Below are 20,269 nucleotides of genomic sequence, written 5' to 3'. Positions count from 1 at the left end.
TCACTCCCATTGCCAGAGTTTTTCGTGGACTGTGACGTAATAGATTCCCGAGCAAACTAAAGCTGGTGATTTCAATTAACCAAACCAAGGATAAGCATATATTTAATTTTTGGAGTCCAAATTACGCTCTCCAGCCATTCTAAAATAAAAAATATTCGTTACAATGACGATATCATGCCAAATTTATAAAAATAATAAAAATCTTTATATTTTATCTATTGTCAGTATTACTTCATTTTTATGAATAATACCCTATATTACCCTGTGTATTTTTTTATTTTCAATTTTTTATTAATTTATTAAATATGATGTGGTATCACCCGTTGCAACAATATTTTTTATTCGTTGCAACCAATATTTTTCTCCCCTAAAATAGAGCATCCCCCGCACCTATATAAGGCGGAGGATGTTTTGTGCCTCCGAGTTGTGATTGCCCCTCCTAGCTTCTACCATCCTCCCCATGAATCTTTCGTTCATCCATTCCATTCTAAGGGCACTTTGGCTAATGCATGCCATCCTTCATCTACCAAGCCATGCCACCTCACTGTCCTCCCGTTCTCCAACTTCCACCACCACCATCTTAGAAGGGAGCAAGAGTGCTGCGGATCGTCTTGCCCTCCTCTCATTCAAGTCCATGATCTCTAATGATCCATTCCAAGCCTTGGCCTCATGGAATGATTCCCTTCATATCTGCCACTGGCGAGGGGTGACATGCGGCCGTCGCCACCCTGAAAGGGTCACCGCCTTGAGACTTGACTCCCTAAACCTACTGGGCCCATGTCACCCTTCTTAGCCAATCTCACCTTCCTCCAGAGGCTCCATCTCCCCAACAACCGCCTCCATGGCCCATCCCACCGGAGCTTGGCAATCTATCCCGCCTACGCTATCTCAATTTAAGCAGAAACTCCCTCGAAGGCGGAATTCCACCCGCTCTATCTCACTGCTCTCGTCTCCAAGTACTCGCTCTAGGGAACAACATGCTTCGACGGGAGATTCCGTCCAATCTAAGCCAATGTCGAGAACTCAAAGTCCTGAACCTACGCCACAACTTTCTTACAGGAAGCATCCCAGATGAGCTTGGCTCCCTCTCGAAGCTCACCTACCTTGACCTCCGCCTCAACAACCTCACAGGCAGCATCCCTCCTTCCTTGGGGAACCTCTCCTCTCTTATCGACTTCGACGTCAGCACCAACTCCCTTTCAGGTATCATCCCCTCCTCCTTGGGTCAGCTCTCATTCCTTGTTTATCTTCTTCTACAAAATAACAACCTCGTGGGCAGCATTCCTTCTCCTCTTGGAAAGCTCTCCTCTCTTCAAATCCTAGGCCTAAGACATAACAACCTAGATGGAGACATCTCACCTGCAATAGGGAACCTCTCCTCTCTTTTCGATCTGGACGCATCGGCCAACAATCTTACTGGAAGGATCCCACCCTCATTAGGTAACCTCTCCTCCGTCTTCGAGATGGACCTTAGCCTCAACAGCCTCTCAGGAGAAATCCCTCCTTCCCTTGGGCTCCTGCCTTCCCTCGCCCATTTCTATCTGACAGAAAACACACTATCTGGAGGTATCCCACCGTCATTCGGTTCCCTCCATTCTCTCACTCTGACTGATATCGGGCTATCGCATAACAAGTTGTTGGGCGAGGTTCCTTCCACCATCTACAACCTCTCGAACCTCGCGTACCTTGGTGTCGCTGATAATGAGCTCATCGGCACTCTTCCTCCCGACTTGGGCCGCTCTCTTCCAAAACTCCAGGCACTCTTCATGTACTCCAACCAGTTTCACGGGCCCATCCCCGTGTCACTCGCCAATGCATCAGGCCTCCAAAACATCGAGCTCTCAGGAAATAGGTTCACTGGAACAATCCCCACAAGCCTAGGTGCCTTGCCAGGGCTGTACTGGTTAGGTCTGGACAGTAATCAACTAGAAGCCCAAGATGCCGATGACTGGAGCTTCCTCAATTCCTTGACGAATTGCAGCAACCTACAACTATTGCAACTTAATGAGAACAGGCTCCGAGGCACGCTGCCCGGCTCCATAGCGAATCTCTCCACCACCCTTCAGTGGCTGCGCCTGGGAGGGAACCAAATATCAGGTAGCATTCCTCCTGATATCGGGAAATTCTTCAACCTGAGTTTCCTTGACCTGGGCCAGAATCTCCTTGCCGGTAGTGTTCCTGATTCCATTGGAAAACTCCGGAGCTTACAAGCACTTGACCTGTCAAATAACAACTACTTGTCAGGTCGTATTCCGACCTCTATCTGCAACATGACTCACCTGAGTGAACTTTATTTAGGATCCAATTCATTGACAGGTAGCATCCCTGCGACCCTGGTAACTGTCAAGCTTTGGAATTTCTTGATCTTTCATACAATGAGCTTACAGGTGGCATACCCAAAGAGGTTGTTAGCCTTTCCTCGCTCTCCAGGTACCTTGGCTTGTCGCATAATTCGCTCGTCGGGCCCCTGCCTTCCGAAATTGGTAGCTTGAAAAATCTCCATGAGTTGCACTTATCTGAAGACGTTTTAACTGGTGAGATTCCTGGAAGCATTGGAGAATGCCAAGTCTTGGAGATCCTGTATATGGAAGGTAACCACTTGCAAGGGATCATTCCCCAATCCATGAGCAATTTGAAAGGGATTCAAGAGTTGGATCTTTCACGCAACAACTTGTCGGGTGGTGTCCCACAGTTTCTAGAGGAGTTAAAATTTCTGCAATACCTGAATCTCTCTTTTAACAATTTTGAAGGTGAGGTGCCAACTAAAGGAGTTTTCGAAATCTGAGTGCCTTTTCGGTGTTGGTAATGACCGGCTTTGTGGTGGTGACCCAAAATTGGGCTTGAAAAAATGTTCACGCAAAGCAACAAGAGAAAAAACGGATCGTTGCCAATCAAAGTGATCATTCCAGTTGCTGCCGCACTTCTGTGTTTAATATGTTTGGTAATCATTCGTTATAGGTTATGTAATTCAAGAAAGGAGGTTCCATCAACAGCCTTGGTAGAAGAACAACTCATAAAAGTCTCTTACTCTGACCTTCTTAAAGCAACAGATGGGTTCTCGCTGGCAAATCTGATTGGTGCTGGAAGCTACGGCTCCGTGTATAAAGGAATTTTGGATTTTGATGAAGAGAAAATTGTGGCTGTGAAGGTACTCAACCTTCAACAGAAAGGGGCTTCCAGGAGTTTTATGGCTGAATGTAATGCTTTAAGAATTATCCGTCATCGAAATCTCGTCAAGGTAATAACATGCTGTTCCAGTGTGGATTACAAAGGGGATGATTTCAAAGCTCTAGTCTTTGAGTTCATGCCTAATGGGAGTCTGGAGAAGTGGTTGCATCCACAAGCAAGTGATCAAAGTCGAGAGACAAATCTGAGTCTCATCCAGAGGCTGAACATAGCCATAGACGTTGCCTCTGCAGTGGATTATCTTCATCACCATGGCCCAACCCCAATTGTTCACTGTGATCTCAAGCCGAGCAATGTTCTTCTCGACGAAGATATGACTGCTCACGTGGGTGACTTTGGGCTGGCAAGGTTTCTTACCAAAACGGTGAGCAAGTCATCTCAGAATCCATCCTCATCAATTGGAATGAAGGGGACAATTGGGTATGTTGCTCCAGGTGAGGATCTCATCCATGACTTGTTTCAACTTTGTATGGGTGTTTTCCAATTTTTTTTTTTTTTTAAAATAGAGGCAGTATCCTAAGTACTGATAATTTAATATGAGAAAGTTTGCATACCTAAATATTTCTTTCATGCATCATTTTCCATAAATCAGAGTGTAGGTTAAGTTTTTTGAAGAATAATCAGAGGATAATTACTTTCCTTCTGCATGATTCTTCTATTGCGATTCTGAAGGGAAAGCGCATGCTTACTGACTTGATTTGTATTAAAACAACTAATGCATTCTGTGGCAGAATATGGGGTGGCCAACCAAGTGTCTACCGAAGGGGATGTGTACAGCTTTGGGATACTTCTGTTAGAGATGTTTACAGGGAAGAGACCGGCCGATGAGACATTGAATGAAGGCACAAGCCTTTGTAAGTTTGTTGAGATGGCCTTTCCCGAAAGAGTCATTGATATCACAGATCCACGCCTACTCCTAGAAGAGAGAGATGGAGGAGTCGATGATAAAATTCAAAATACAGGTGAAGCAAGACGAAGAACACAAGAGTTCTTGGTTTCCATGCTTAGGATTGGCCTCTTATGCTCGAAGGAATCACCAAAGGAGCGAATGCAGATGGGAGACGTGATCAAGGAATTGCTCAAGGCTAGGGATGCATTAACAGGAGCTGGAATTCATGGGAAAGGAGAAACAGAAACAGTTCTAAAGGAGAAGGTCCATCCGCAGTTGATGACAATGAGTGGGTGTGACGGTAAGAACCAATGTGTTTTCTTTGGGTATCAAAGATATCATGCCTTATCGTCCATACTTCCGGTTGTCTGCGTAGACTCATGGAGAGATGGTGCAATAAAACGAAACAGTCTTCTTGTTTTTCTTTTTCTTTTTTAATCTCTATTTTGTTGTACGGGAAAAAAAGAGGAAGTGAGCTAGTTCCACCAGATTTTGTTATTAATTGGATTTGATATTTATAGGAATGAGATAGACAATTAAGATAGAAGAGAAATCAGTTACAGCTTTTTGTGACAACAGAGAGAGGATGCTAAGAAGTGCTTGATGGCTCTGCTTTCCCACAACTTAGGTTTCCCCAGAGTTGGAGGATATTTATTTAGAGTCTTGTGGAGGATTGCATTGATGGTCGATTTCTTCCCAACAACACGGTCGAAACTTCAATCGTTCAAAGTTAAGTTGGGTGAGTTGGCCTTGTGACTTGATATTCCGTACCAATTGTTTCCAATTCCGATAAGAAGCCACCGATACATCACTCTTGGATGCTCTGCGATACAGATCTTCAAACAAGGAAGCCAGTGAAGTGGGACATTACTCTCCAATCCATACATGCTCGCAAGGGGTCAGCGAAGTGGGACAGAGTTGGCTGCTATGCCTGACATAATTGGCCCAAATGGCACCCACCCTTGTAACAAAAACGTTGAAGAAGAATAGGCAAAGAGAACAATGAGTCAGACGAGTGCCCAAGCGGCTCCCTAGTTGTAGATTAGTCTGAAGTTTTCAACTATAAGAGTGCACTCCAGCTTCCATCCAGGTTGAATCTAACAATAAGGTTGCTCTGGTTTCCTCTCATTCCTCCAACTAATACTATGCCACTGCTGTTGCCAATATTATCCTCAATGCAAATACCATGTGTTGCGGCCAATTCCTCCGTCGTCCGATCGCCGGTGTCGCGCACCTGCAAGAAAAATCTTCACTGACCAGAGATGCCTCCGGCGGGGACCCTCCGACGGTCAAGTCAGAGAGGAGACTAGGCAACAGTGAAAAATCAGGGGCTCAGCGAGAGAGAGAGAGAGAGAGAGCTCAAGAGCTTAAAGGCACCTGAGAGAGCTTGAGAAAGCTTGCTCCAAACTTACCAAGACTGTTGCCTTACCCCATTTTATAGTAGAATGCGGTATGGTCCCATCATTAATGGTGCAGACAACTGGAGAGTTGTCAAATCGTCGGGGACTGTCCAATCGCGTGGATTGTCAAGTCACTGGGATTAATCTAATCCTTGGCAGGACAATGCCCAAGACGGCCATACCGCATGTCCTTGACAGGACAGCTGCCTATAGCGGTTGTACGGCGTTTGGGTGGGCTGGCCAACTATAGGTCGGTATTCGGCTGCTGGGACATCGGGGGATGACCCGGAGACACCGTCGGCTGGCCCGGTGCCTTGCGAAAGTCGGACGTCGGCTACCACCCCCAACAGTGAGTCGGTGATTCGGGCTCGGCGCTCGACCGGTCAGGAACAGTATGGGTCTGTTCGGCCGACATACCTTCGGCTGGATATTGTCGGCAGTCATCATCGGAGTCGTCATCAGTCCGGTCGGTAGAGTCGGGCATCGGTCGGACCGGTCCGAGGGTAAGTCAGTGTATAGGGGTCGATCGGTATATCCCAACAGTTGCCCCCCCCACTTCTGAGTCGGATGTCGTATTGGCCAGCGCTTCCACTGGGCGACGGCTTCGGACGAAAGGAGTGGTTTTCCATCATGTCATGCTCTGACTCTAGCGATCGTACCAACGAACGATCCGATGTTGGACGTTCCATTGAGAATGCGAACCGCCGTCTCCTTGGAAATGTAAACCACCATCTCCTTGGGAATGCGAACCACCATCTCCTTGGGAACACGAACCGCCATCGGTTAATAAATTTCGAGAAGCAGTTTTTCCGCCATGTGTCAGGGGTTATTGGGCCGGAACCATTCACGCGGATGGAGGTGATGTGGCTTGATCTGGGGGCAGATGCATCGAACCGTCGGACCGAGGAAGAGCCTAGGCGCTGCCACATGTCGGCATCCAGAAAACTCTCGTTTGGTGCGCTTTCATCTCGACCGTTGAAGGGCCTTATATATAAGTGGCCACTTACATCCAAAACTTCACTTTTTACCGCAAATCTGTTCCTGACGCTGAGGCTCTGTCGACTTGTCTCCCAGTTTCAGGTAGTTGTTTCCGTCCTCTTCCTTTGAAAACTCTTCTTGAAGTTTTTCCGTTCTTGTCTCCTTGCATCCTTTCTCCTTTGTCATTTTCTTTTTGTTCTCCTTTCTGGGGCTAGCATTATGGCTAGAACCTCTCCTCGAGGAAGTCAGTCGGGGAACCCGACCAACGATTCACGGTCGACCCCGGAGGTGGAGGCTTTTCACTTTCGGTGGCAAACGTCGAATGGCTCAAGGAGCAGTACGGTATTCCGGAACAGTTCGAACTCTTCGCCCCTGGGGCTGAAGGTCAGGTTAACAACCCGCCTCTGGGCCAGGTGGCCTTTTATGTCGAGACCTTCGGGCAGGTCTTCGCTTCTAGATTCCGGAGTTTATCCAGAATGTTTTGGATTATTACGGGCTTTGTTCAGCACAACTGGCGTCGAACTCAGTCCAGTTAATAATCAGTTTTGCTCTGTTGTGTCAGTTTTTGCCGATCTTTCCCTGCATCTCTCTCTTTCGGGCATTCTTCATCCTCCAACCCCATCCGAAAGCCCGAGGGTGGTGGTTTTTCAATCTCCGGAAGGGTCTTTCGTTCATTACCGATCTTCCATCGTCGATCCACGGATGGAAGAATCAATTTTTCTTTGCTTCTTCTTCGCTACCATGGGGGTTCCCTTCTCACTGGGGTGACCCTCGGACTCAGCCAAATGAAAACAGTCGGGTGGAGGCTGGAGATCGAGAGGACTTTCACCGACTGAAGGATATGTCAGTGCCGAAGCAAAGGGAGCTCGTCATCGAGCAAGCTCTGTACGATGCCGGCCTAAGTTCGGTTCTCTGTTTAGGTACAGTTCGGCCAGTCTATCATTTTTTACCTTTTTTATCCATCTTTGGACTTATGCTGATCCTTTGTTGAAATTGCAGGCATACCGTCGAGAGTGAGGCTGACAGATGCCGACATTCAGCAACATGCGACGAGGAAGAGACCGGTGCCCGGGGTCGGACCTTTGCGGCCTCCCAAGAGGCCTCAGATATCATCGCCGACGACATTGTGATGGTAGCAGCGCAGCCCGACACCGAACGTGCATCAGGCTACGAGCCGATCATCGCCCTGTCGGCACCGGCAGTGCCACCCGAGGCCCGTCCGAGGAAGGGGCGACTGAGGGGGCAGCCGAAAAAGTGTCGGCTCCCCCACCCATGAAAGAGGTTCAGGCCGAAGCAGTGAGCCCAAACGACCTGCGGCAGCCCCCGTCGTGCCCTCGGGAGGGACCCAGTCGAGCTCGAGCTTCCCATCTCTCTCCGACCTCGGGCCTGGGTGACCGATCGAGGGAAGGCATCGATGGTGCCGGCGGACGACACAAGGTCGGCGGGCTGCGTCGCGTCATCCGACGTTCAGGTTCTTGAGGGAGCGTCGGCCCTAGCCAACCACAATTTGGCTAAGAAGTTGTGCCAGGCGGCCATTCTCCTGACCGATCGGGAGCTCTTGAAGGGTCGGTCGGTGTCCGACATGCTTTCTGCTTTTTACCCGACCATGATCCAGGTGAGCTCTTCTTCTTTTCCTTTTCCCCTTCATTGTTATTTCTATCATTTCATTTTTGTGACGATCGACCTTCTATTTGCAGCTGATCTACAGCATGTCCGAGCTGGAGGCCAGGTACCGGAGGTTTGGCGACGTCCGGGCGGCCTGGAAGAATCGGGCCGAAACTGCCGAAGCGGAGAAGGCAACGCTGGTGGACCAGCTGAATTGTCGGTCGACCGTGAGGCTAGGCTCGAGGAGGAGATATCCAGACTCACCAACGCCTAGTCGCCTCGGAGGCCGAACTTCAGTCGGCTTGCGAGCAGATCCAGCGCAAGACCCGCTCCGTTCACCGACTGCGGCGTGAGCGGGATGGCTGTGTCAGGAGCTCGAGGCCGAGCGCGAACAGCTTCGGGTTAGCCTGGAGAACCTGACTAAGATCAAGGAGAACTTGTCCTCCGCCCAAGCCGACGCCGACATAGCGAAGGCAGAGGCGGAGTCGGCCAAGGAGGCACTGGGCCGGACAGTGGAGGACTTTCGTGGCTCGGATGAGTACCGGAAGGAGCTTCTCGAGAGCGGGTTCGCCTCCTATCGGGTGGGGTACGAGGATGCCCGAGATGCGATTCAGAGTCTACACCCGGAGCTCGATCTGAGCGACATCGTCCCACCAAGTCAGAGGACCAAGCCGCAGAGGAAGAGGCCGACCTACTGTCGATGGAACGAGTTGCCGAAGGTGAGGCAGCTCCAACCTCCGATCCCTCCCCAACCCGAGCGGGCACGTTGGTTGCTCTCGAACTCTACCCAGTGCAAGAAGTCGACTCCGATGAATAGTCAGAGTATCTACTCCGTTATCTTTGTATTCTTTTTTTCTGTTCAGTCTTTGATATTTGTAATCGGGCTTCGTCCCAATTTTATAATCGGGCTTCGGCTCAATTTTGTAATCGAACTTCAACCTAATTTTGTAAGTCATTTCAACTTAACAAAATCAAAGACTTTTCACACTTTTCTCTGCATGCGGTTCAATGTGTTTGATTTGCCGAGCCATCCTTAAGAGTATAGGTCGTAGCTCCGACATACCTCGTTAGGATGTTCGGTAGGATCTAGTGTAGCCGATCAAAGTAGTTAGTAGCGTGCGCCGTGCCAAGGGCAGTGCAAGCCCCGATCGCAGACCGACATCTCGACCGTCATACAAGTAGCTAAGGATCCGATGGTCGAGAGCCGTACCGATTGTAGGTCGAGTGTCCGCCGCCCGGACTTTGGTCAAGCGTGTACATCAGGCGAGTGTCGGCCGATCACCGAACGTAGCTCATCGACACGATCATTTTGTAGAGTTCGATAGTCGAGTAGTGTCCGACGTATTCAGATAGGATAACGATGACAAGTCGAATATCTGTTGTCCGATCCTTGGTCGGGCATGCACGTCGGGATGCATGATAAACGGTGGCAAGCCGAATATCCTTCGATCGATCATAACTAAGTCGGTATGTCATAAGTCGAATATCCATTGCCGGACCTTGGTCGGACAGGTACATCATGGTGCATGATAAAAGGTGGCAAGCAAATATCCTTCGACCAGTCGTAACCAAGTCGGCATGTCGTAAGTCGAATACCCGTTGCCCGGACCTTGGTCGGGTGGGTACATCGTGGTTGTCTTGGCATTTTGCCCTTCTTAGTTGAAGCTAAGTCGGCAAGTTAGCCAGCTGCGTTGCTCGAGAGTTGACTGTGGAAGGAGCGCGGCTTCAACTTAGAGAGGTTTCATCACCAGTGCTGGCCTTCCGTTAGTGTAGACAGAACGGTTCTCGTAAGAGTCATGTGTCGTCGGCGATTGAGTCGTAGATTCGACGATCGAGTCGTAGACTCAGCATAGAGTCGGCAATCGAGTCGTAGATTTGACGATCGAGTCGTTGGGCCCAAGTCGGGGCGTCGAGGCTCGTACTTCTGGCGAGGGCCGATCCTCGATGGAGAGCCAAACTTTGTAGACTCTGGAGTTTTGAAATTGAATTATATTCTGAGTAAGGGCATACAAATTCATTGATAATACAATTTCAGGTTATCAGTATTTCAAGTCCGGGGAATGGCCGTCCCTTCTAGGGTTTCAAGTCGGTAGGCGCCCGGCCTACAGGTGTCTGCTATCTTATAGGGTCCTTCCCAGTTTGGGGATAGTTTTTCTTGATCCTGAGGCTTCGAGACTTCCACCTTCTTAGAACCAGATCTTCGGGTCTGAAAGACTTTGGCCTAACTTTAGTGTTGTAGTATCGGGCCACTCTTTGTCGGTAGGAAGCCATACGGAGTTGAGCCTCGCGTCGGAGCTTGGGTAGGAGGTCCAAGTTAGCTCTCCGACACTCAGAGTTGCCCGGTTCACAGTATTGCTCAACTCTAGTCGATGGCAGCCCAATCTCTAGTGGGATCATTGCCTCCGTCCCATAGGCCAAATTGAAAGGAGATTCCCCAGTTGGGACCCGAGGTGTCGTTCGGTATGCCCACAGGATCGAGTGCAACTCTTCGACCCAGAGGCCTCTGGCTTCGTTCAGTCGAGTCTTCAACCCATGCAGAATGGTCCGGTTGGTTACTTCGACTTCCCCGTTGGACTATGGATGGCCGACCGAGGTCAGCTTGTGTGTGATATGAAATCTCGCACAGAACTCTCTAAAATCATTGTTGTCAACCATCACCCATTGTCAGTGATGATGGTGTGCGATAGTCTGAACTTAGAGATGATGGACTTCTGGACAAAGTCTTCCATCTTGCGCTCGATGATTTATGCCAGGGGTTCGGCCTCCACCCACTTGATGAAGTAGTCGATTGCAACAACTATAAACTTCTTTGGCCAGATGCCGGAGGGAAAGGGCCGAGTATGTCGATCCCCGATTGGGCGAAGGGCCATGGGACGACAATGGAAGTTAGTAAGTTGGCGAGCCGGTATTATAAGTTGGCGTACTTCTGACACGGCTCACACCTCCGAACCAAGTCAGCCACATCTTTCTTCATCGTGGGCCAGTAGTAACCTTGCCGCAGGACTTTGTAGGCTAAGGATTTGCCCCCCAGGTGACTCCCACAGATCCCTTCATGCACCTCTCTGAGTGCGTAGTCCGCATCCGTCGGTCCCAGGCACCGTAGCAAAGGAAGGAAGAACGATCTTTTGTAGAGTCGCCCATCCATCATTACATACTGGGAGGCCGCCCACTGGAGTCGCTTGGCTTCTGTGGGATTTTCGGGGCTGGTTCCATCAGTCAGATACTGAACGATCGGGTCCATCCAGCTTGGCTCGATCATCAGTTGTAGTACCTCCTCAGCCCTATCGATGCTCGGTTGCTCAAGACTCTCCACGAGTGTCCGGCCTAAAGTGCCATAGGCAGATGTCACAAGCCTGGAGAGTGGTCGGCCCGAGCATTCTCCGACCTGAGAATTGAGAGATCTCGAAATACTTGAGGTGTGCCACGAGATCTCTCACCTTCTGGAAATATTTCATCATGGTCGGGTCCCGCGCTTCGAATTCGCCTTTGACTTACCCCACAATCAGCTGGGAATTGGAGAATACTCTGAGGCTGTCAATCCCGAGCTCCTTCACCACCCTCAAGCCGGCGAGAAGTGCTTCATACTCGGCTTGATTATTGGAAGCTTTGAAGTTGAATCGGAGGGCATACTCGGTAACCACTCCCTCCGAGTTGGTGAGCAGGAACCCGGCCCTGCTCCCTTGGGCATTGGAAGCTCCATCTATGTGTAACACCCAGGTTGACCCGGGGTCATATTCAGAGGTCGCAGCTTCTTTGGAGCTCCCGCCTTCTGACATTTGGTCGGCTGTCGGGCATTCCACAATAAAGTCGGTCAGGACTTGGGCTTTCAAAGCAGGTCGCGGTCGGTACTAGATGTCAAACTCGCTCAACTTTATCGCCCATTTCGCCAGTCATCCTGATGTGTCGGGGCGGTAGAGGATCGCCCTCAGGGGCTGGTCGGTGAGGGCCACGATGGCATGTGCTTGAAAATACGGACAGAGTCGTTGCGCGGATATGACCAAGGCAAATATCATCTTCTCCACCCTTGAATACCGAGTTTCAGCCTCGTGGAGTACTTTGCTGTATAGTATATGGGCTGGTGGATTCGACTCTCGTTCTTCCGGACGAGTACCGAACTAACCGCCTCTGGGGCGGTGACCAAATAAAGGTACAATATTTCTCTGACCTCTAGCTTTATAAGCAGGAGTGGAGAAGCCAGGTACTTCTTCAAATCTTCGAAGGCTTGCCGGCACTCATTCAGTCAAGAGAAGTCCTTCGTCTGCCTCAGGGTTTTGAGGAACGGGAGGCACCTCTCAACCGATCGAGAGATGAATCGGCTGAGCGTGATGATCTTTCCATTGAGCTGTTGCACCTCTTTTTTGGTGTTCGGATGTCGCATGTCGATGATCGCCTTTATCTTCTCAGGGTTGGTCTTGATTCTACATTGAGAAATGAGGAATTCGAGAAACTTCTCTGAAGTTACCCCGAAGGTACACTTAGTCGGATTTAGCTTCATCCGATGTCATCGAAGAGTGCGAAAGATTTCTTCCAAGTCTTGGACATGATCTGAAGCCTGTGCTCTCTTTACCAGCATATCATCCACGTACACCTCCATATTGTACCCGATTTGATCTTTGAAGACCTTATTGACGAGGTGTTGGTAGGTGGCTCCGGTATTCTTCAGACCGAAGGGCATCACTCTGTAGCAGTAAAGGCCCTTGGTGGTCACGAAGGCCATATGGTCTTCATCCTCAAGCGCCATCCGGATTTGGTTATATCCGACGAAAGCATCCATGAAGCTGAGCAGTCGATAACCGGACGTCGCATCCACCAGTTGGTCGATCTTCGGTAGTGGAAAGCTGTCCTTCAGGCAGGCTTGATTCAAGTCGATATAGTCGATACAGATCCTCCACTTTTCATTGGCTTTCTTCACCATGATGATATTTGCGAGCCAGTCGGGATATATGATTTCTCTGATGAAGCCCGCCTCGAGTAGCTTGTCCACTTCCTCATCGATGGCCTTCTGTCTCTCGGGGGCGAAAGCCCATTTCTTCTGTCTCACCGACTTCGCGCCAGGGGCGATGTTGAGTCGGTGAGTCATCATTTTCGGAGGTATACCGGACATATCCGCTGCCGACCAAATGAATATGTCGGTGTTAGTTTTCAACAGCTCTATCAGCTATCGTTGCTCCAGGTCGGACAACTGCGACTCGACCCAAACGACCTATTCAGGATTCTTTATCATCGGGATGAAAATCAGCTGTTCAGCCTGTTCACCCCGCTCCTCCTCATCCCATTGGTCCAGCTTGTCGACCGTCAGGGAGTCCTTCGATTCGTCGCTTTGAGTAGAGATTTGAAAGCACCGTCGAGCGAGTTGTTGATCCCCGCGCATTTCTCTGACTCCATTTTTAGTCGGAAATCGGACCAGCAAGTGGTATGTCGAGACTATCGCTCTGAGGGCATTTAGTCCGAGTCTTCCAAGTATGGCATTGTAGGCCGAAGGTACTTGGACGATCGTGAATGTCATGTAGACGGTGCTTTGTCATGGTTCGACCTCAGCTGTCACGGGAAGAGTAATTTCTCCTTCCACCGCGACGGCTTCCCCGGTGAAACCCACTAGGGGCATAGAGACTCTCCTGAGTCGATCGGTCGACAGTCGCATTCGGAAGAAGGTCGAGTAAAATAAAATATTAGTGGAGCTTCCATTATCAACAAGAATTCTTTTTACATCATAGTTCGCTATTATCGTCGAAACAACAACAGCGTCATCATGGAGAGTTTGGATTCTCCGAGCATCCTCATCTGTGAAGATGATTACATTGTCCTGGTGCGGTCTCTTCGTCGACTCCCTTTCAGCAGTCGTTCCTCGATCCAGTTGTCTGGAGATCATATTGATGACTCCAGCAGTAGGCTGGTTATTCACTACCTCTTCAGTTGGTTGGGGTCGTTGGTCGGGAAGGGGCCGAGCCAGTGTGTCCCTTCGTACTTTTTGAGATATCCTCATCGTATGAGGGCCTCTATTTCATCCTTGAGTTGGATGCATTGCTCGGTGTTGTGATCATGGCCCCGATGGAACCGACAGTACCTTCTCCGATCGAGACCTTTTGCCTTCAGAGGTGGAGGCCATCGCAGATATTTTGCTCCTTCGATCTCCATCAGGATCTGTGCACGATGAGCAGAGAGAGGAGTATAGGAGTCATACCTGCGATGCGTCGGTCTCTGACTCCACCGTCGAGGCAATCTCGGACTCCGTCATCGGGGCAAGACCCGTTTATCAGTGAGGGGCCTGCTGGGTTCAGCAGGAGCCCGATTCTTCTTCCGCTTCTCCTTCTGGCTTGCGCCCTCGGTCAGGCGCCGGTCGGAAGCTCCTTCATCCGTGCGTATGTATTTGTACGCGCACTCCAGCAATTCGACATACGTCCGGGGGAGGGTCTTGTCTAAGAATACATGAACCGGGACCCCTTTAGCCCCCTCTTCATGGCCGAGATAGCCATGTCTTCATTGAGGTCCCGGACCTCAAGTGTGGCCGCATTGAATCGGACCATAAAGTATCGGAGTGTCTCATTTTCTCCCTGTTTGAGGGAGAAAAGACTGTCCGAGGTTCGTGGTGATTTTTGACTGGTGCTGAAATGGGCCACGAAAGAATGCTCGAGCTGTCCGAAGGAGTGGATACTCCCTGAGCGGAGGTCAAAGTACTAGGCTCTGGCAGCTTTACGGAGCGTGGTGGGGAAGCCAATGCAAAGGAGGGTATCGGTTGCCCCTTGAATTGTCATGAGAGTCTTGTAGCTCTCCAGATGGTCAACTGGATCGGTGGAGCCGTCGTAAGGCTCCACATGAGGCATCTTGAACCGACTAGGAATCGGTTCATCGAGGACAAATCGGGAGAGAGGTTGGGTGGTCCGGAAGTCGACGTCGTTCGAAGACTTCTGACCATCTGCCTGGAGTTGGGCAAGCCGACGGTCGATTTCTTCGAACTTACGTTCGTAGTCGTCCAACCGTCGGTGTTGTGAAACCCCAGGAATCGAACCTCCCGACGAACTTGAGAGTGAGGCAGACGGTGTCTGTGGCCGCTTCTCCTTCCTCGTCCGCTCCAGCTGGAAAGGAGAAGGATGTCAGGACCGGTGGGTGTCATGCTGTGGCCGCCTCGCTCTTTCTCTATTGGAGTGCTGAGACGGCTGCTCTTGAGGAGAAGACGGAAGTCGACGCGGGCATCGGTGGCTGCTTCTGGACGGCATAGGGTGCGCCGCCGGTTGTTTCGCCGGTGGTTGCGCAATTGAGTCGGTTGCTGTTGGAGGTTTTTGACCGCGTCCATCAAAACGGTCATTTGCCGTACGATCGCCACGATCTGCACCTCCGTGATTACCACCAGATGCGGAGAGCTAGATTCCGCATGGAAGGTGAAGGAGGGGCCTCTTCCCGACGAGAAGAGCGCCTCGCTGATCCGATAGCTCTCGATCGCTGAGCCCTGGTTTTCGTCATCTCGAGAGATTTTTTCAAGCTCTGTGGAGCTCGCTGTCTTATCTCTGTCGAATACCCCTTCCTGGTGCGCTAAATCTGTTGCAGCCAATCCCCCCGTTGCCCGATCGCTAGTGTCGCGCACCTGCAAGAAAAGTCCTCACTGACCAGAGATGCCTCCGGCGGGGACCCTCCGACGGTCAAGTCAGAGAGGAAACTAGGCAACAGTAGAAAATCAGGGGCTCAGCAAGAGAGAGAGAGAGAGAGGAGAGCTCAAGAGCTTAAAGATGCCTCAGAGAGCTTGAGAAAGCTTGCTCCAAACTTACCAAGACTATTGCCTTATCCCATTTTATAGTAGAATGCGGTATGGTCCCCTCATTAATGATGCAGACAACTGGGAAGTTGTCAAATCGTCGGGACTGTCCAATCACCGTGGGTTGTCAAGTCACTGGGATTAATCCACGTCCTTGACAGGACAATGCCCAGGATGGCCATACCGCATGTCCTTGACAGGACAGCTGCCTATAGCGGTTGTACGGCATTTGGATGGGCTGGCCGATTATAGGTCGGCATTCGGCTGTCGGGACGTCGGGTGATGACCCAGAGACACCGTCAGCTGGCCCGGTGCCTTGCGGAAGTCGGACGTCGGCTGCCACCCCCGACAGTGAGTCGTGATTCGGGCTCGGCCGCTCGGCCAGTCGAAAACAGTATGGGTCTGTTCGGCCGACATACCTTCGACCGGATATTGTCGGCAGCCATTGTCGGCAGTCATCATCGGAGTCGTCGTCGGTCCGATCGGTAAAGTCGGGCATCGGTCGGACCGATCCGAAGATAAATCGACGTACAGAGATCGTCGGTATATCCCAACACCATGAAAGGATCTTGGTTACATTGTTATGTATATCTTCTCAACACAGTTTTTTCTTCCATGATCCATTCTAGTTGTGAATAAACCATCCTCGGCCCTCGCATCACATAAACCATCCTCATTTTCCCTGCTGTTCTTGCTATGAGTTTGCTCAGATGAGAGTAATAATTACCTAAGTTTTAACATTTTATAAAGTGAAAGATGCAAAACCTAGAAGGTTGATTAAACCATTAGTATCCTATAGCTTCTAATCATAAATGTCTTTTTTTTTTTTTTTTTTTTGAGGTAAACAAAGGGTAGCAGGAAACAGAGAGTAATCCTATAGCTTCTAATCATAAATGTCAAACCCATTAACTTTGCCAAAAAATCTGATTGTCATATTCTAAATTATGGTCCCGGTGCCAGCCATTTGCCCACGGTCGGCAGCAGCATATCAACCTTACAAATTACATCAGTGAAGTATCCTTACCCTGCCCAACCTGGATTTGCTATCCCTATTCTGTGTCATCTTGTTGGTTGAACGTTCCAAATGAGTCATTATGTATCTTAGTTATGGTACTAGCAACAAAGTTCTTCTAAGGTCAATGCAAAGTCTTGCTTGTTACATTAAGAAAATAGCACGGCAGTTGGGGGGTTCGGCTGTCTTGCCTGACTAATGCATCAGGTGCCTTTAGAAACTAGAAACTTGGACCAAGTTTTATTTTCCTACGTCGGGTATCGACCACACTTGGACCGAATGGGAATTTAAAAAGACCAGGAATGGAAAAGCATGGAGTTGGTTGTGATAAAAAACTAGAGTACACTGCAACGAAAGAGACCTATAATAGTGGTCAAAGTCATCGTAAAAAAATATATAAAAATTATTAGTAATTTATTGTTGTATCGAAATTAAATATTCTTAACTCTTAAAGAGGTCATATTAGGACTCTTGTATTCGATTCAACTTATAATTAATTTTAATTAATCATCTATATAGAAATCAAACATAAGATCTATTGGATAATATCCTAATACTTAGCTATTATGATAATATTAACTTATAATAAAAGGTTATAGTTTATTATACTTATTTATATTATAAAATATATTTGTTTCAACTATATTATCATATTTAAATTTTAATAATTAATTATTTTCATAAAAAATCAATTATCTTCTTTTTGAAAGAAAATTGAAAAATAAATTACTTTATTTTATTCTTTATAATATTTTAAAAATATTATTATTTAAAATATTTTAAAAAATAAATAATTTTAATATATTTCTATAATCATAAATATTTTTTCTAATATTCTTTAAAAATAGATAATTAATGAATCTTCTCATTTATACTGTACTTAAAAAATAATGATATTTAATATATATTTTTTTAAACTTTATATTATATAACTTATATAAGTTATTCTTAAATTTTTTATATATATTTTAATATAAATTAGATTTGATCATATTCAAATTCTTGTTACATTTACTTGTATACAAGTTTTTTAGTAATTACATCATAGATCATAAAATATTATTTTTACATGATGACATTGTAACATTACAAATTTAGGAAATATCTATAAATAATCATTATGATATTATAGATTTTTTATTATATTTTTATAATAGTTACAATAAAATATAATTTCTTATGATATTTATAATATACTGTTGCTATATAATAACTTATAGTAATATTTTTGACCAAGAGCCACAATATTATATATCTTTTATGATATTGTTTCAAATTATCACTGTAGAATATTTATAGTTACATTCTTTTTTGAGTATTAATAAAATTCTGTTGCTATACATTGTTTTTGTTGCAGTGGTGAAGAGCATAGAACAGAAATATACAGATATTATTGTCATGTAGGATCTAAAGTCAAATTTTTAACCCTTCATTAAATTTAGAATTCAAAGAGTTGGTGATGATAAGGATTTTTTTTTTTTTTGAATGAAAAAAATCAAACTATGGTGATGATAAGGATTTGATACATGCACTTTTTCACACAGATGAATAAGGAGGTGTACTAAGGTATTAGACAATCAGGATGATGGAGATAAATCTAATATTTAAATTTTTTAATAAAATGATTGTTTTGGACTACCAACCTGCAGCTTTGTCAGCCTAAAATCAAGCATCCAAAATCTTTCGTCATTGCACCAAGTCTTTAACAAAAATAGAATATTATAAAAAAATTAAAATTTATACTTATGTCCAATAATTTATAAAATCTATATTTATATTTAGTTAAATTAACAACATTAGTAAAATCATTTAGATTTAAAAAGTTGAAATTGCTTTTAGATGGTAAGGAGGATATACATAACTTTTTGGACGGCCTCACTGATTTTAAATTTTTTTCGGCATTTGTATCCTATTTAAGATTAATGACTTGATTTTTGTCACACAAAAAAAAAAAAAAAAAAAAAAAAGATTAACAGTTATGATAGGCCCCCTTGGATAGGGAAGAAGCCCCCTTTTTTTGCCTTCTAACACTCAAAATGGTTCAAATAGGTAGCTGCAAGGTCACGACCATCAGTCCAACACCTAGCCATGAAAAAGAAGAATAAGAATAGAAGAAAAAGGCCAGGCTGGAAACCAGCTGGTAGAGGAAGAAGAAGCCAGTTATGCCCCGGCAAGGACGCTGTAACGAGTTCAGCAGAAGCTAACAAGCATGATGTTAGAACTGTGGCTTCTTTGCCATGTCACAGGAAGTCTGGGGCCTACCTAAAAGCCCCAGTATCATAATATGAGAAGAAAGAGGTCGGTGACATCTAGTATTTTAAAAAGGCTTTGGCACATCATCGTAATGTGGTAGGAAACAAGCTGTCCGTATGAGAGAGAAAAAGGAAGAGAGAGAGAGAGTAAAGAAAATTTTGTTAGTCCTCCTATCGAGTCTCCATACGTCGATGATTTGTTGGAAGTAAGCTTCATCAGTACGGAACCCCATTCCAGTTGGTCATAAAACTTCCCGATGCGGCACCCTGTTCTAGGCTGTAGCGTCCGTGAAGGAACGCGGTGTTGGCTACCACAAGTCTTTTTTTTTTTCCCTTGATGATGCTGGCTATTGCAAGTTTTTTTTTTTCTTGATGATGTTGGCTATTGCTAGTCTTTTTTTTTTTCGCCTGATGATGTTGGCTATTGCAGGTCTTTTTTTTTCTTTTTCTTTTTCTGGTGATGTTGATTATGGCAAGTCTTTTTTTTTTTTTTTTCCTTGATGATGCTGGCTATTGCAAGTTTTTTTTTTCCCTGATGATGTTGGCTATTGCAAGTTGTTGGGGGATACCCACCGACCGAACGACCGACTATCGGAGGGCCTGACCGGCTGGCGGCCCGACCGACTAAGCCCGACCGACAAACCAACGGCCCGACGGACGACTCTGACTGGCCGATCGTAGGTCGGGCGACAGGCCGACGGACGCCATCAGCGGCTAACTACGGCCATTCCACGGTCCATTCCCGACCGACTAAACCCAGAGATCTGGTAGCCGACCCACATGAAGCTCGCCGACCGACGGAGGAGTCCGACGCCACTCTGCTGGCCACCGACCTGGGGTCGGCCGACTCCACCAACCACCGTACGGTCGCCAGACGTTGTCAGCCCTGACACGGACATGCGGCACAATTACCTAGGGGCATTGTCCCGCCCGGGGCCGGGTCAACCCTGGCGATTAGACGGCTACACGGCGACATGACGTTTTCACGGCGGCTCTGACAGTCTACAGTGAGTTGACAGTTCCTCACTTGTCCGCGCCATTAATGATGGCGCCATACCGTGCTCCACTATATATACCGGGGAAGGCAACAGTGCAAGGGGTCGATCCGCCCGTCTCTCCCACATACGCAGGCTCGCTCCTCTCCCTCTCTCCCTCTCTCTTTCTCAGAGCTCTCTGTCTGCATTTCGCTGTTGCCACAGT

General features: G+C 47.5%; 1 protein-coding gene across 1 annotated transcript; it reads left to right on the top strand.

The window, feature by feature from the left end:
* The first annotated feature begins 446 nt into the window (after nt 1-446).
* Nucleotides 447-4,494, top strand: LOC105041446 (receptor kinase-like protein Xa21). Its single transcript, XM_073254811.1, is given in 8 exon segments — nt 447-773; nt 776-844; nt 847-2,331; nt 2,334-2,778; nt 2,780-2,850; nt 2,853-3,620; nt 3,918-4,304; nt 4,307-4,494. Coding segments are annotated over 8 exon segments (3,606 nt in total). The 5' UTR covers nt 447-460; the 3' UTR covers nt 4,375-4,494.
* Nucleotides 4,495-20,269: the final 15,775 nt, after the last annotated feature.

Source organism: Elaeis guineensis, chromosome 3, assembly GCF_000442705.2.
Source record: "Elaeis guineensis isolate ETL-2024a chromosome 3, EG11, whole genome shotgun sequence".
In the NCBI taxonomy this organism is placed as follows: Eukaryota; Viridiplantae; Streptophyta; class Magnoliopsida; order Arecales; family Arecaceae; genus Elaeis; species Elaeis guineensis.
Note: the sequence above shows the minus strand (reverse complement) of the source record. Positions and strands in the feature narration are given on the sequence as shown.